Here is an 18,117-nt window from a genome sequence, read left to right on the forward strand (position 1 = left end):
TCCACATTGGACAGGGGAGGGTTCCACCTCAGCAGGGCTCCTTGTGGAGTGATGTTGAGGGCCGTCAATTCTGCAGGCATGTCCATGGCTATGCATATACAAAACAGAAACAAAGTGCATTGAAACTGTGGATGTTTTTTATGCAAAGAGAGTAAAAGGGAGCAATTTTGGAACAAAAGAAGGTTAAGGATTTGGTATAAAAACGACTGATGAAAAATGGAAGTCACATGAACATTACCTTGCACAGATTTATGCCTGCTGCCTATCMCATTGCACAGACCCTAGCTGAATGAAAATATTTTATTCAATGAGTCTGTAGCAAAAGAAACTCTCTTTGAAATTCAAATATGATATAGGAAAACTCAAATATTCTCCTGAGCCATCTGTTTCCCCAGCCTCTTTTTAATTTGTCTCTCAGACTGCTGGACATGCCACAATTGAGTTTGAATTTAATTATACCTTTAACCCCAGTGTTTCAACCCCAATTTCCCCTCMGGCAAGTTATTTTGGCAAGGCAGAGAGTGAGGCAGGTAGATGTGGAAATCTGAGTGAGAGCCAAGGTTCTGGACATGTCAGATGATTGATAAAAGCCTTATTAAAGCAGAAAAAATGGAATTGCTCTTATTTGCACACTAAAGTGTCTCACGGTTTCTTGTTCTGTTGCTTGAATAGGTGAACTAATCTCACAACAATTACATCAACTACAAAAAAAGTCAGAAAATTACTGCAAACCTCTCAAGCTAATGTTCCTAATATTGATTKGATTCACATCTCTCCACGTTTTGAGGCGTTAAACCTTTGCCTGCTATTCTGTATGGCGTAGGAAGATTTTAAATAACACCTATGATCAAAACCGATACTTTGGAGTTTGCAATATCTCGCTGTGGTGAATCTGCATCTTTAAAAACTGAAGATTACTTACTTAGATTTATTTACAGCTGTACTACTAAGAAATAAATAAGCAAACAAGTAACGTAATCGTGTTGCAACAAATGTTGCCTAATCTCATGGTATGCTAAGCAGACATTCTGTCTGCACTAATGAAGATTTATTGATTTCCATAAACCAAATGCTAGCTGTTGCTGACTCTACAGYCTGGTGCTGTTGGGGGAGTGGGCCCTAGTTATAATATTTTTTTATTATAACTCTGGGCACTCATTCACTGTGTAGGGCATCAACTTTCGGCACAGGATGGTCAGCTGATGATGTACTGAAAAAGAATTCTTGGGATGTTGACAACAGAYGCCACATTATAGTTTAGTTTTCAACTAGGCCAGGTGATTAAAAGTTCAAACCCAAGACTTCCAACGTTAAGTGGATGGTATGATATGCAGCTGTATTTATTGAAAGAAAAACAAGCGGATCTATACTTGGGCTTTGAAGAAAAAAAATCCTCATTGAAGATCCAAAATGTCAAGATCAACAGCTTAAACAAAAATGTTTGCATTTGTAATCGTTTTTTTAATCCATATTTTATTTAGAAACAGACATTAAATACATATTTTTAGCTATAAAAGAAGAATMTTATATACAAGTAACTATTGTAAGGTTTGCATGTGTATATAYAAATATATTACAATCGCTCCTCTCTGCACCGCCTCTCTTTAATAAGACAAAAAAGTGATTTATTACTATGTGAACATGTACTCCATGTTAATAATCCCTGAGCCATACTGGGGGTGTTTGTGGTATCAACCTAACACTCCTACCATGAAAAGCCAAATATTTGTACCTGCTGCAGCAGCCATGTTTACCCTGTATGTGAGCTACGCCGTGGGGAGTTGCAGGGAAACCTGCTGATTTAGGATTTTTTATGGTAAATACACTGCATGTGGAAGTAAAATGCTTGCTAATACTGTAGATCAATGTGAAATGTGAGACATGCTGTTATTACAGCAGATTTTTCTGTTACGCCCTGGTGTAGAGCCAATTGAGCCTAAAGCATTTTTTAACTGCACAATTATTACGCTGATTAACAGCAGATAATTATTACCCCACCATGACATTAATTTAAGTAWCTCCTAAAAGCCTGGGATTATTATAAAATCCTACAGTGTGACTGACATAGCTGTTATTTTATAAATACTATTCTGATGATTATAGAGCACCTAAAAAAATACAACATGTCCCATCCTTAATTATATGTTGGAGTGCTCTAGTTAAGGATGACAACTTTCACTGGGCCTGTAACACAYGAGGGACACAAATGACCTGAAATAAGCTTTGCTGCCTTCTACCAAAAACAAAAAAGCAAAAAATGTTTCTGCCTTCTTTTCTTCAGTATTTTCTCACTTCAGTTATGTAAACAATTATGTATGCCTAGAATCCYTTTGCACAATAATATAAGCTATTGCACATTATGCCGTCCTGTAGCTATTTGTTCATCAAGGTAACCACAATGTTCATGGCGATATTGACTAACAATATAACCATTATGACCAAAATAACAATAAGTGCCATTATGATGCTATGCAACGTCATGTTTAAGCTCTCTAGGCAGTCACGCATCACGTACATGTTCAGTCCGAAACAAAACACTCCCTAAATGCTGTCAATAACAATCACATGAAGCAGCAATGACTCTCAAGTCAAACTGAGTGCATTCAATATAAAATCACCAATATATTTATATAATTTGCAACAGATGAACAGCTGTGCAGTGATGCTTATTGAACACCACAGTAAATGTTTTATGTGTTTCATAAAGAGATCTGAATAATGAAATGCTACCAATATTTTCCAACAGTGTTTAGCCTGTTCAGTCATTTTGTTCTGTTTTAATTGGGTTGTAAATCAAAAATCAAATCTTTGCATTGCCTTCTGATATTATTTGGCWATATTTCAGTAATAATTYTTCAGTATTTTACATATACAACGTGAAAAAGTGCCAGAAGTCAAAGTTAATTAAAATAAATTGTTCCTGGCATTCAACTRCTTTTCTGTGAGTACATTAGAAATCTGTTCAAATGGTGCMAAATGAAGCCTCTTTAAAGTATCTTGTCATTGAAAGGGTCTTCTGACATCGAGTTAAAATAAACCTTTCAGGTGGTTTTTARAAGAAGTAGAATCTCAGCAGATRAAAAAAAWTATTTTGCTGGTTAAAAAGGTGGCTGATTAAGATGTTTGAGTTGTGAAAAGTGAGAGGTCTTCACACTATGAGTACAGTCATAATCCATTTAAATAAATTGCTRCATTGTCTATGTTTAATGTCAGGAGTTTCATGTTAGATTAAAAGAACCTGCCGTGTTAGCAAAACAAAGAGTGGCTGGCTGCTATTTTCAGCCTTTTCCACAATAATTGATTATGAAGGTGAGTTATGTTGCAACTGCTGTGATTTTSAAGTCATTAAATACTTGGCTGGGGCAAGGCTGGATTACTCCTCAAAATCCCCTGTTAATGTATTGTTGTGGAGAGCATTAAATTGTCCGCGGTTGGACATTGTGCTATGTCAAGAAAATGTTATTTACCACATCTAACAAGCTTGACTTTAGAGTTATGTTCTTTTCAGGCAATTGCAGTCCAAATGACTCTGCTCAATRCAAGTATACTGGAATTATTGAAAGAATTAGCTGGTAAAAATGCATCTGAGGGCTGGAAATGTTCCTTCATCAAACACAGTATATGTTATCAAGCAACAATGAGCCACTGTGCTATTCTTTGGTTTCAAGAATAGCTTTAMAAAGGGAAACGGGATGTCCTTTGTTTTTCTGATTTGTGACTAATACCTCATTTCAAAGTGAAAAACCTTTGTATGTACAAAAGAAGAAAAAAAAAAACAGTGCAGCAAGACCCAGACAAGGTAGGATTAAGAAAAGAGAGAATGGAATAAGTAGTAAACATAAGACAGAGAAATGAAGGAAGAGGGGAAAAGGCAGAGACTGACAGTTATACCGGAAGATCGAAGAGAGTAAAATGGATAAAGAGATAAGTGAGGGGAGAAAGCAGCAAGAGTGATGGCTCAGAGTGAGATGGAGCTGGGAGGTGGTAACCAATTACAGAATCGTGGTATGGACACTTTCATCTGTTGCTCCAGGAAAGAGTTCTACAGTGTCAGCTGTATCTTATATTTTATGTGACATCTTTGTGCAAAATCTTGTATGAAACCCTGTTGCACAGGAAAATTTGGTTTGATGGTCCAGCAAAGAATGAAATCCCAGATTATTCTTGCAAATTAAGCTACAATTGTTGTAGCTTGAAAATGGTCATAGTAATCAGAAAAAAAAATCAGATATGTTCATTTATAAGTTTCTTATCTTAATCTTGTCTTAGGTGTTAAAACCTGAGATTTCTGAGTTTATTACATATGCTACCAAAACACTGTTAATTATGGTTAATTTTGTCAAAGGTTTGCTTGTGATTTGTTTAAAAGTTTCCCAGAGTTACACAGTCTTAGCTCCACCATATATAAGACAATTACTCAAAAGCAGTGTTTAAGGTCTATTCTTTAATCCCTTTAATAAACATCACCATGAAGCATTTGTCTGCTGAGAGGCCAATTTGGCACCATATCCAGAATCACTCTGGTTTTTGAGAGATCTTCTGAGCATCGCCTGGATTTACATGGAAGATGCRTTAAGCAAGCACAAGAAACAATAAAGCATTTCAGACAAAGAAATATTAAAATATAGTTAAACTGGCTAATGATGGCTAATGCAAGCAAATATTGACAAAATTACTGATTAAAAAATTTCTAAAAGAGTCCAGGTGCGTTTTCCTTTGCGCTATGGTTGACAGCAGGGTGGTGATGTTCTGAATCCTACACAGACATTAAAGCACACAATAAAGCTACTCACTGTCAAAACAGCATATCAAAATATCTGTAGCTATTAAGAAAAACAGATACTGTAGTAAAAAGAGAAAAAAATATTGGTGAGTAAGTTAAGTGCTACATAATAAGAAAGCTAATGTAATACCGTTAAACTGTTGTGGGTTATTTTTCATGCATTTAGTCGCATTGATGGAACCGATCAGCACAGCCCCACGTTTTACTCTGAAAAACTAAGACACATTTTCTGGCTCCTTTTAAAATGTTCTGTTTAAATAAATCTTATTAAAGAATGATACGCTAAAAAAACCCAGCACCGCCACTGTCTGTCCTGCGCAGTGTTGTGGGTGTTCTTATTGACTGTTAGCGGCTACCTGTGAAGACAGACGTGGTGACAGGTCTGCTCTCTTGACTCCCTCTGACAGCATTGAGGCTGATCTCGTACTCTGTGGCAGGAAACAGACTAGACAAGGTGTAGTTTGTCACATCGCTGTCGATCATCTCGCTGTCCACTCGACCTGAAGCAGGCACAAGAAAAGACGAAATCTTAGGCCCCGCTGTTATCCCACATTTAATACATGGTGTACCGTGTAACCGGCTGCTATCTGGAATGAATTGCTGATCAGTATGGAATTTTAATTTAAAATTCAATTAAAGCCGACTGATAAAATGTCATGATTAATTACTATAACACACTGTGTAACAGAGTGTGCCAGCACAAAATGTATCTTGTGTAAGAAAGCAAATGCCGTGTTAATTTAACTGTAACTATAACGCCACCGTGAGTTCCATATATTAATATAGTGAATTTCATAAAATTAAAACCCGCTTAGTTCAAACGGCGTATGAAACGTAACGTATGCTACCTCTGGCTGACTGGTAGGAGAGCTTATAATATTCAAAGGGAGCCAGTGGTTTGATCCAAGAGATGGTCACTGAATCCTCTGTYACATCTGAGACCGCCAGTTCCTTTGGTGGGTCCATTTCTAGGACAGCAATGGGTAAAGAGTTATTAACTACTCAAATTCACAATGCTCAAGAAAGACATGAATATTTTCTTCATATAAAAAAGGGATTAACCTGGGGTTTTTACAATTAGAAATAAACCAACATGAATAAACTGATTACTTGAAGRATATTTAATTTGTAACACATGGAAATAGAACSTCAAAAATGACAGAATGGTATAAGTGGCCATTGTATGTTTGTTTTATTTGCTTATAAAACCATAAATACAATACAAAGATGGTTAATGACCTCTACTTATATAGCACTTTGTCAAGTCCAGAGAACTCCAAAGCACTTTGCACTGCATTTACCCATTCACGCACACATTAACACACTGGTGGTCATCCTGGATAATAGCCAGTACTGCCCAGTAGGAAGGCAACCTACTGGGTGAAGTATCTCGTCCAAATAAGATGAAAAAAGCTCGGGTTCAAACCAGCAACCCAACGGTTACAGGATGAACTCCTACCACTGTTGCCCCATTAAATCAAGATAAAAATGTCTGTGATAAAATGTAAAACAATGGCAAATAAAACAGAAAATATTGGTTTGTTCAAAGTTAGATCAAATGAAACTAAATTAAAAAGTGTCCACTTCAGTAACAATATTTGTTGTAATTTGTAGTTACATGTAATTCTATATATCATATATTATTCTATATTATGCACATATTTTCTAATAAGTTTTAAACCCACCAAACAAGAAAAAAAAAACTGTTCTGTCAGAGATATAATACTTTTTCTATGTCCCGCAGGCGGGTGACAGTAGTGTACAGACTGTGTAAGCTTACATCAAAGCACAGTTTGAAGCTTGAACTGACCATTGTGGCAAAATGACTATCAAAGTCAGCTCAGCAAAATCGTCTGTTATAACTGTGGCTAAAACGTAAAGCCGACATATTTTAAATATGGCAAATGAATCAAATGCGAAGCTAAAAAGGAGAGTGGAGCCTCACAAACGCTCACATTCAAACAAGGCAGATCAAAGCGAGGCCCTGAAAAAAGAGGTGGAAGAAATACTATGCATCTGTCTCCAAATCCCCATCCAATTTCGTCCTCGAAAATGTGCTTTTAATGTGTAGGTTAATCAAAAAAGGAGAGCAAGAGACCCAGTACAAAAGCTGCTGAACTGTTTTTGTTTAAATCTGAGCCTCTGGTAAAGGTTAAAATACTTATTTTTTGTGATGCTCGGTCTTCCTTTTCATTCAAATACCTCCCTTCTTATGATAAATTTCTCCTTGGGGGAAAAAAAAAAAAAAAAATGAAAAAAAAACCTAAATGTTTTTAAATGAATAAAACTCTGACTGTCTTCTCAGCAATTTATCCACTCAAACATGAATACTAAACTTTAAAATGGCATGTTACCAACAAACTGATTCAGATGAAATATGGGGGAAAAAAATCCTGGGAAATATTTCACAAGATAAAACAAACAAATTTGTGAATGTTAAAGTGTTTTAGTGAAGTAAAAGAGAATTCAGATGGGACTTCAGAGTTACTGCATAMAGAAAATAATGATAATAATAAGCAGAAAATTCTTGCTAAACCAAATGTGAGCCATGTTGTCTTCTGGCAGAAAAATTCTTAATTAAGAACAAACATTGAATCATTAGTCAGAGTTCCTGTTGAATACTTTGACTGTGGTGAGTATCAGCCATCTGATTTCCTAGAACAACATAAATACCTCTTACTTTTTAGCCTCCAGCAAAAGAAAAGTCTTTCTTCTACCGCTCTGCTAAAACGAAAAGCCCAAAAAACATTTCTGCAAATACACTCATTTGATATCCCTTTTTAATTTAATTTTGCAAGCTTTTTTCACTCTTTTCTATCACCCATTCAGACACAAACATTAATGTCTTTTTTTAAACAGGCCTTCTTCCCATTCTTTTTTTTTTTGTTTATTTTCTCGAGGCACTCCATTCCCAATTATTCCACCAAATTTCCGTGAAAGGTGTGCAGCAATTTCATATATGCCCTAGTAAAACAATTTAAATGAAATGTAAATTTCATTAAAATTTTTGAAAAAATGCTTAAAAAAAGGAAGACACTGATTTTCATAACAGAAACACTTCTATTTTTTTATTTAATTTTTTAAAACTTATTCTGCGAAGCTGTTGCTTTGCATTAAGGTGAAGTTAAGTGAGTGCAGTAATTTGGATTTTTACAGGATTAAGAGTGTTTTTAGGAAAGAAAAAGTTTCATGAAAGAAACACTTTACAAGCAATTATTAAAATAAGCTGTCGATTCCTTTTTGCTTTGAAAAAGTCACAAATGCTGAAAACTGTATGCACCCATGGCACACACAGCACATTTCAGACTGAGCAGCTCACCTGTCCTGAGGGATGCTGTAAGGGGCTCAGAGGTAACATCCCCTTGTATTGTGATTAAACTGAACGTGTAGTGAGTGGACGGCAGCAGGCCCTGGACCAGTGACCTCGTCTTGGAGCCTTCTAGAGTCACCTTAGAAGTGTCTGTCCCGTCAGCAGAGCTGTAGCTCAGAATGAAGAGGTCAGCGGGTGGTGCTGGGGCACTCCATGCCACCAACACTGAATCTGACGTCCCTTCTGACAGGTAAAGGTGGGTTACAGGCCTGATCCCTGGAGGAACGGGGGTTTAGAAGTCACTCGGTAGCGTTCAAGAACAGGTTAAAATTCCAGCGGCGAATGAGAGGCGGTAAGGGACAAACAGTCGCAAGATGAATGGAAATGAGTGTCAAAGCCATGCAATGATGGATGGGAGCGCTCTAGGATGGTGTAATAGATTCTTTATAATAAAGTTGAGAAGATTAGACTTGATGAACAAGGTGAGTCAGAGCAAACCACAGTCATGTGGCAATAATGATTTAATTGGTCATGAAATGGAGAAACTAATGAGATTACCCGCAATAATGAGGAAGATGTGACGGAACTGTAAAAGCATGATAACGCCCAGCTGCTGCCGTCATGTGGTCCAGCCCAAACGGGAGCTAATGTAATATACATGAATCTCCTCCAAACACAACAAGAGGTTCATTTGATTAGCCAAGTGTGGATTCATACGGCAGGAGAAATATAGCAACAATAACTTTTCCTCAACTGATTAATCCAGATGAAACACGCACTGAACAGATCTTTTGCCGTCAATCATTGCATTAATGACTCATTGTTATTACTGACCTACATCCACAAATGTCGGTTTGAGCCGCCAGCTTTTGTCTTTCACGGACTGCAGTGATATTTTACTTCAACGCTGTCAGCAGAAATTTGTGTGCCACGCAGACTTCTTTGTCCTACTTAATGATGAGCCCCAGTTGTCCTTCTTTAGAGTAGCAGGAAAAAGTTAGGATGCAAAAAGTGCTATCCGAAGAAATATTTTGTTGAAGTTTTTTCTTTGGAATAAACTTAAAGATTGCAAAAAGAATGACCGTGGTTATGATGAAATATGCTGTTTTTTTGTTGTTTTTTTTTAAATTGAGATGAATTAATTTTAGAGTTAATACAAATTCCCTAGCATTTAAACACATGCTGTCGGTTTTTAATTCAGTAGTGTCTTTTCATTTTTTTCCCCTAAAATCTGAACGCAAACAAACTAGCCTTTTAGAGAAACTCCTAAATAATTGAGTGAACCTAAAACATCTTTCAAAAGTAATAATTAATTAGTTAAATAATCCCTGGTTAATGTGGTGAAAACATGGTATTATCAATAGTTGATTAAAAGAGTGGTAAAGGGGGTGTTGATMCACACAGGGTCCCTGACATATTTCATTGGTTTTGCTTTCACAGGTTTCCCTAAGTGCAGACAGTTTCTGCCAATAGGCCAAGCGGTGAATGAAAAGATGACAGACACATCAATAGTTTTCCCCTGACTTTTTTTGATCTGTCATTTTATCTTGTCCTCATCTCTTGGCGGGTGGTTAAATTGAAGTTACCCAAGAAGTCATAGTTAGAAGAACAGAAAGAAGATGAGGATGATGGTAATGACGATGATGTAGTGATAGCGACAACTGCCAGTCTGCCATGATGGCAGCAGTGAACAAGAAAGCAGATGATGAGGATGATGATAATGACAGCAGAGAAGACAGTGGTGCCCGTCATTTGGACATCATCCTTTGTGTAAGCAAAGACCACATCAAGCTTTTTACAAAAGTAACAAAGAGCCTACAGAGGTGAGAAGAATGAYAGATAATCTGACATGTACTCTGATGGACAGACTTTGTGAAAAAAAAACAAAAAAAAACTGAAAACTGACTGAATGCAAAGAAATGGCATCAGGCTGAGAAACAGGACGRCAGTGTTGGAAAGGCAATCGTGAGAACGCTGTGCTGCACAGAGTCCAGCAAAAACAAAGTCAAATACATTTAGATGCAAAACAGAGGCGTAGTAAGGAAACACTTGTAACAACCTCATTAACTGACTTGAATAATTTATCTCTGCTAATTGCTTCTTCAAAGCCTTTAAGATCCTCTGTTTTCTTTTAACATGGCKCACCTTACCTGCAGCCACACTTTAGTTCATTATAGTCACAGTTTGCTTGATTATGCAGCAGCATCTTTAGACCAGTCTCTAGCTTCTGCAGTAATTGGCTGATCTTTCATGTCTCTGTCTATTCACATACTCTTGGGAATTCATTTATCTCGTGTATTTTTGTTGATTGARAGACCTAAAGTGATACTGGCAAGAAAAGTTTCTGTAAAACTGCAAAAAAGAAAAAAACAACAACTGTGATTTATTATTTATCGATAAGAAAAAAAAAATCCATTAACTCTTATTAAATCGCATTGTTACTCTTGCTTCTTCCAAAGGTGTGCATTAGATGTTWGTCTTAGCAATTATTCTCATGATGTGTAAATACAAAACTGGCATTTCTCTTTACCTGTAAAGGCATCGATGGTTGCTGCAGTGCTCTGCTGCCTCCCTCTTCTCGCTGCTACTGTGATTGTATATTCAGTTCCAGGGTCAAGGTCTGTCAGAGTCGTGGTGGTTATGTCTTTAGGAACTGTCAGCTGGAGCAGAAAGAATAAGACAGACAAGTTCAAATTGAGAGCAACTACACACTACAGGTTCTCCAAAACGGTTCAGAGCCTTRTAAGATGTTAATCAACTGAGTGTGGATCCCTGTAATGTATGAACTTTATCCCTGGGTGACGGTAAACCGGCTCATATTTGTTGTGTTTATTACCTCAGTTGTGATACCAGAGGAAGATGTGTAGGTGACCCTGTAGTGGTCAATTGGACCCTGGACTACACCCCACACCAGAGTGATGGAGTTGTCAGTAGAAGCTGTCACAGTTAAATCCATGGGTACATCCAGGCCTGCAACACCAGAGGGCAAACATAACTTTATTACATTCAGCAGGACTGTGAAATAACTTTAGCTGGACAGACTTGAGACTGGATTTTTTCCATGACACTATTATTCTAAAAAATTTACATTTTTTCTTTTCAAATGCATGTCACAGGGACAAAGTATCTCCAGTATCACTGCAATTTCTCTTTCACATATTACTATTATCTATCTATTAGCTTAAGTAGCAGATAGWTAATGGAAAAATGTTTATTCAGTTACTGGATTAATYATTAGAATAATGGAAATAAATTACTAGTTTACTAAAACAATAGCTTACAACAGTCCTAAAAGCTAGCTAACTTTCTTCATTATATTTTCACAGTTTTCTTACAACTCTGACATAAGAAATGGCAGAAACAATAAATACCCTATAGAGTGTAGGGGCAGGATATTAATAGCTTTAAAGCCAATGTTATGTTAAACTTTGTCTGCAGCTACCTCATCAGATATTAAGATTTAAAATTAAGACAGAAAAAACTTCAAGAAAAACTGATGCTGATAAAAAAAAACAATTCCTGAATGACCTAAGTGATCATATAATAAATACATTGCGCCAGAGATTCATAAATAGTTGCTTTAATCTAACTATTAAAAGGGGGTTTATCCGTGGCAGAACCTTCAAAACCGTCAAATGGATGACTTTACATAAACCATAGGAATACAATTAGCTGTTAAAAAGAAGAACAAAACTATGCAGTTTGAAAGAGTAGCGAGGCATCCACTCTGACATTTCAAACAGGTGAAGGTCGAATCAAGTTTTTTTTTTTTTTATATACTCTCAGTCAAACGACTCAAAGCACAATAAAAATTCTAATGGCCTTTGGGTTGCGGAGATAAAGAAAGAGGGTCATTAGCTAAATAGCATGGATGATTACAGATTTAAAATGCTGTAATGGGAACTTTGATCCAACACAGATAAAATGAAATCGCTAAATGCCTCTATAAAAAAAACAAAGCCAAAATCTTATTCGCCTGGCATTTTCAAGTGACTTATATGGGTTGAAACATGAGCGCTCCGTGCAATGTGAGCGGTGACTGTTAAAAACAAATGTGCCGACTCGCWATGCTGACATTTCCAAACAACATTTCCTGTACTCTAATTATGCGGAAGCTAAACTTTGTTTTCATTCACTGAATCGTGAAGTGTTACCTGTCCTGGCATTCATCGTTGCTGGTGTACTCTGGTTGATACCCTTCATGGCAGAGATACCAATGCCGTACTCCGTCCCTGGCAGAAGGTCTGATGCACAGAGACAGAGAGAGACGCAGCAATTCAACGAGCAATACGTCAAACTCCAGGAGACACTTTCACACTCTCCTCTTCACAGGCACTTAGAAAATGAAGTTTTCCATCACAGCTCTGAAAGATAAACAAAGGTTATGAGGACGTTTGCATGAACATAGGAGGGATTTTAGGAGAAATCAGTTTTTGTCTGACGCATGATGATTGGAATCAAAGTCAAATGAGAAGGTGTCAAAGTCTCGAGTTGCAGAAATATAGATGAAGAGATGAGCAATGGAAAATAAGGAGGGTGGAAACGGGGACCTTTGCAGCATTAAGGCCTTCACAAATGAAAAAAAAAAAAAATATTCCAGATGATCCATCTTTCCTTCAATGTGCCTACAAGACAACAAGCGTATCAGGAGATACCATCAGTAGCCCATCAACCAAATGTTAGCTCTGGAGATAATCCTGCCATGTAAAACACAGTCACTCCCCAACGTCTTCAGTGCACATTAGATGGACTGTGATAAGACCAACAGCCTAACAAAAACTGAGAATTAAGCATGAGAGCCCTGCAGAGGTCGGTAATAAATAATATATGAAAGTTTTACAGCAGAAATTTAAAGAAGTTAAACCATAATTTCTTCTGCACTTACCTGTGAGGTTAGTCTTAGTGGTGGCACCCTCGTTGCGTGGCACAATCACTTTATCATACTGATCTCCTGCTAAAGTGCTGTASACCACCTGATACCCCTCCACCTGTATTTGAACATTTAAACATTTGCAGAAACAAAAATCTGAATGTAACTTTTGGAAAACAAAGAGATGTTATGCTTCGTATCCTTTTATTCGTCAGCCTAAATCTCATGTGAACCTTTTTAACACATAGTAGTGTTATAGCACATTATGGAAACAATGTTAAATTGGGAGTCAGTCAGCGTTTACGTTTTCTTTAAAAGTCTCATGTTGTGGTATAATGTGAAGGGATTTAGTGAGGTAGAAATTGCACAGGAATKGTTACCGATTGGCTTTATCCAGAGGTATAAACTTTAGATTTTTAACCATACATTTATATTTTTACTTTATTTGTTTGCTTGATTGGTTGGTTTGCTCGTTGTGATCAATGAGACTGAACAATATAAATGTGACTGGTGTAAAATGAAAAAACAAATCCCTCAGAGTTTGTTTCAGACCATCATTAATATTTACATTTAAAGCACCCAGAGAAATCAGATTCAAAGATTTTCTGTGCCTTTTACCTCCAAAATCGATTTCTTTTGTGGCAAAAGCAGATTTAATATGTTTTGGATATTATATTTCCAAAGTAGATTTTTTAAAGTGTGTTTAAGTGCATCACAATCTAGAGATTGTGAGCTTCTTCATTGTATTTATCATATGATTAGTACTAACTTGGATTTACAAAKAACTAGAAGTGAATTTATATCTGTTGCATACCACTGATTTGATCAATAGTAACGTTTTCAGTTCCATAAAAGTTTGAGCATTAAGTCAAACTGATGGATTTGCAGGGTTTCCCCCAGTGTATTCTAAGCCTGGCGGCCCACCATGCTTTGGTAGCCACCCCCACGCCAGGCTAAGCATGCTTATTCTTATTTTTAGAAAAATTAATAATTGGGGGAAATCGCTTAATTTACTATATTTTATTTAGATAAATATTTAAGCCAGATAGCAAGCGTCTCTGTTCTGAGTGTTTCACTCGCAGAGCAGATTTATTTCTAAAAGGTTTATAGTTTATGCATTTAAAGCCGAAGAGCGGACCAATCACACAGCTGGCGCCTCTGCGGTTGCCTCGCGCTGCCGCTGCTTTACCTCAGCTCGGATCCCGCGCGCCTCCTTTCACTCATACTGGACACAGGCTGACCTGTATGGATATTTACATCAGCCCAGTGTGAGTAGTTTTCTTTTTTTTTCTTTTTGGAGAACTCAATATCAAGGCAAGAGTTTAAAACGAACCGCGTTAACTCTGGTTGCGCAGCTCTGTGTGAACCGCAGGAATAACTTTTAGTCGCGCGCGTCTGTTTGTAGCCATTTGCACGTTGAGCTAGTGGTGAGAATGATTTATCTTTGTGGACAATATTATGTTCGGCGTTTACATCTCAACACGCTGTCCAGCGTGTGGCCCTGTCTTCCCTGTAAAGTTTATGTCTATTGTCCCGGTTGGCCGGAGCGTTGGTGGTTAACGATGCAGCGCTATTCATCATGCAGCTTCAGCCCGGTGAGGAGCTTTCGCGCTCGCCTCGTGGTAACGCATCACGCTGGTTTTATATTCTTTTATTATTAATTTTAGTATTATTTTTCCAGTTAAACGGTCCACCAAACCATATCAAATGCTTTGTCTACTTAGTCAGCCAGAGTTATTCCGTGCGGCTACGCGGAGATCTGAGAAACTAGTCCCTCAAAATTGAGCTACCACAACAGTTTCTGTTTCAGACACGAAAGAGATTCTTTTATTATTGTTGTGTTACCATTTTTGTAAAGCACTTTATTTTCATGTCTGTGAAAGGTGCTATATAAATAAAGTTTATTTACTTACTTACAATTCACGTACAATTTATATATGCTGAAACCATTAAATCAAATTTAGCAGCATTGATAATATCAGTTAAAAAAAATGCTACATTTATATATCTGTGGTCTGTGTTAAAATATCAGCATTTATGGGGCCCCTGAAGGTCTGGGAGCCTTATTGAGCCACTGACTTATTTTGGTTTAAACAGAAGTGCGAATAACTGATATTCATTTTAATTGCATTTTTTTGATTAGTTGTTTTTAAGGCTAGTTGTGGATTTAAATAGCGTTTCATTGACGCTATTTTCCCGTAACATATTATTACCCAGTAATATTTGTACTTTTTCTGTGTACTTAGCATCTTTAATACAAAAACACGGTGGACCACCGGTGGACCGCCGGTGGACCACCTCGGCGCCCCGACCACCGGGCTTAGCAAGTTTTTTGGGGGAAACCCTGGATTTGTGTGACTCAAGTATATAATTCTACAGTCTACATGACTACATCTAGTTCAGATAATCTGTGGTGGCTCTACTTTAAATGCAACTGTACAAACAGCATTTTTTTGAGTGACAGGGTGTTTGTCTATTGACAGCTCAAATGCTCACTGCTGAGTTCAACTTGTTTTTTTTCCCCCTGAAATCTAATAATAACCTTTCAGTCGAGAGCTCTAATCAGCATAATTTCATAAGCAAAACAGAGATTACAAAACTGACATTCAAAATAACTAAAACCTCTTATCTTGAGAYGAATCCCACAGCCATCAATCTYTTAAAGTGGTTGAAAGCAAATTGAGACAAATGGATTAAATCTGTCTCACGTCTCTTTACCTCAGCCTCACTGTTATCCCATTCAAGCTCGAGGGTAGTGGAGGTCTTGGACACGAGCCGTAAGTTCTTGGGGGCATCGATCTCTGAGAAGAATGATAAAGCTGACAATGTTGGGGACACAAAGACCAATTCTCAGAAATTGTGAGCAAGCAAATATATCAGCAGTTTAAAGAAAAAAAAAGCACCAGAAACCACTAAAAGAAAGGGTAAATTTATCACATGTAGTCTTTATCTCAGGCTGCTACTTTAGCTCTTCTCACATTTCCTGATCAATGCAGATTGAATGTTAAACTGTAGCWGAACATAATACACTCAAGGGATTTCAATAGATTTTTCTGTTGAAGGTTATGCTTTTCTATGCAACCTTTAGCAAAATAAAAGCGCCTTTGTGTAACGCAGATAAATAATACGGCATGCATTATAGYCCATTATACCATTACTCCTGGATTCACACATGCAGGGAAACCATCACTACATCTGGTTGCTGTCAGACCTCACCGGTTGTAAATTCAGTAGAGATAGAGCCACTTTCATTTCCTTTCCTAACTCCGCTTACAGACACCTCGTACCGTGAACCAGGACGCAGAACCTGCACAGGAGAAAAAAAAAAAAAACTATTTAGACTGGTATAATATTTCTTTCTTGCCATTGCTTTATCTCCTGACACAGGTGGCAAAGCAACCCTTTTATTTGATCATTTATGCATATCACAGGAAACAATAACTCTGAGCATGAAACAAAGATAAAGAGACACCCCTTGAGAACTTACTTCTTTCCATAAGTGATATAAATGACAGCTGAGTCCCCTCATATGTTAGAATAAGATCAGATCTGTGATGATTCATACAACACACAAATGCGCACCTGTAATGAGTACTGGGTAAGTGTGGGCTGGAGTCTAAAGGTGGTCCGCGGGCCCTCTCCTCTCACAAGGCCGTAACGCAACACAATCTGATCGATCTTTGCTTTCGGTGGTGTCCACTCCACAAAGGCTACGGTGTCCGACACGTCACGCACAATCAGCTGAGTCGGACCATCAATCACTGCAAAAAAGCAACAACAAAAAAAAAGAAAAAACAGGCATCATGTTGTCAACCTGAACAATGTTTTTTTGCTGTCTGTTATCAACTGTGGGAAACACAAAAATATATATATATATTTCTGCTGTTATTACCGATTCAAAATGTGCAGCAGCCATGTTGAATTTTGATGTTGGGCTTGGTGAGAATTCTCCAAATCTCTTAATTCAAATCTCAGAAACATAGTACATTTCTGAGTGAGTTTCTCAGATAGAAACTGAGTAAGTTTTTGAGATCGAAACTTATTCAGTTTCAATCTCAGCTGGGGATCTGAATTCCACATTGGAACATTAAAATAAAAYCCCCACACTCATTGTGTTAGCACTCAGTGCCTCAGGGTTTGACAGTGGTCGATGCGGATTTATCCTCAGTGAAACCTGGTCTGACAGTTAAACCTATCAGAGCTGACACACGCTCCGACAACAAACTTTATCTGTGAAAGGTGTAAAACATGAAGCGGGATACAAGTCAGGAAAAGATATTTACAAGATGTAAGAAGCTGCACACACATCCTGGATAATAAGGGAAAACCCAACTGCCTGACAGATGAGGGATTCACTGATCACTTCTCAGCATAGTGTCTTTATCAAATATTATGAGATTTATGTCAAAATAATGCCATATTAGATATGTTTACAATTAACGCTTTAAACTGATGGCTTAATTCAGAGAAAGCTATAATTTGACAGCTGCTGGTTTTAGCAGATAACAGAAGTAGCAAAGGTGCTAAGAACTCAAATCGACACCTTTCTTGATTAACCGTTACAAAATGAGGCTCGTTGTTAAAGTAAAATGCCATTAATGAACATAAGCAAATATTTATTGGGGTATTTCTCAACCACCTATGCTTTGCAAAAGCAGGCTTTGTCAGAATGAGTTACAGGTAYCTACTGTATATATACATATTTTCAAGTCTTGCAGCTGATTCTTTGATGGATTTAGAATTTGACTTTGGCTCYTTCATTATTATTTGAAACACATAAAGCATGAATAAAATACATTGAAGTTTGTAGTTGCGGCATGACTAAATGAGAAAATGAACAAATGTTTCTGCAAACCACTATATGTCCGTGTGCATTTGTGTAAAAGAAAAAAAAACACACAATTACATTATTCTCTATTTTATGTTTTCTATTAAATTTAAATTAAATTGTAAGTCAATTTTATTTAACTCAACTCAAAAAGAACCAAGCTGAGATTTCTCGTTACTACTTTTATGTCACAATAATTTATTCCACAAGACATATGTCAGAATTTAAAACTTGAGCAGCACTCTATATTGTGACAGCATAGTTACTCACCAACGCTTGTTACAGGTTTGACTTCTCGCAGACATTTCTCACAGTGATCTCATTCT

The 18,117-nt window shown here is 37.2% G+C and overlaps 1 protein-coding gene across 1 annotated transcript in view; it reads right to left on the reverse strand.

Annotated features, from left to right (window-relative positions):
• tnr (tenascin R (restrictin, janusin)) overlaps positions 1 to 18,117 on the reverse strand; it is a 170,276-nt gene that overhangs the window by 33,822 nt on the left and 118,337 nt on the right. Inside the window, exons 13-23 of the mRNA XM_017309882.1 lie at positions 16,546 to 16,724; positions 16,180 to 16,270; positions 15,682 to 15,764; positions 12,979 to 13,081; positions 12,248 to 12,337; positions 10,930 to 11,063; positions 10,624 to 10,753; positions 8,103 to 8,369; positions 5,632 to 5,751; positions 5,140 to 5,283; positions 1 to 88 (exon numbers count right to left, since the gene is read on the reverse strand). Coding sequence (XP_017165371.1) covers positions 1 to 88; positions 5,140 to 5,283; positions 5,632 to 5,751; positions 8,103 to 8,369; positions 10,624 to 10,753; positions 10,930 to 11,063; positions 12,248 to 12,337; positions 12,979 to 13,081; positions 15,682 to 15,764; positions 16,180 to 16,270; positions 16,546 to 16,724 — 1,429 coding nt within the window. The remainder of the gene's footprint in view (positions 89 to 5,139; positions 5,284 to 5,631; positions 5,752 to 8,102; positions 8,370 to 10,623; positions 10,754 to 10,929; positions 11,064 to 12,247; positions 12,338 to 12,978; positions 13,082 to 15,681; positions 15,765 to 16,179; positions 16,271 to 16,545; positions 16,725 to 18,117) is intronic.

The sequence above is a fragment of the Poecilia reticulata genome, linkage group LG17, assembly GCF_000633615.1.
Source record: "Poecilia reticulata strain Guanapo linkage group LG17, Guppy_female_1.0+MT, whole genome shotgun sequence".
Taxonomy (NCBI): Eukaryota; Metazoa; Chordata; class Actinopteri; order Cyprinodontiformes; family Poeciliidae; genus Poecilia; species Poecilia reticulata.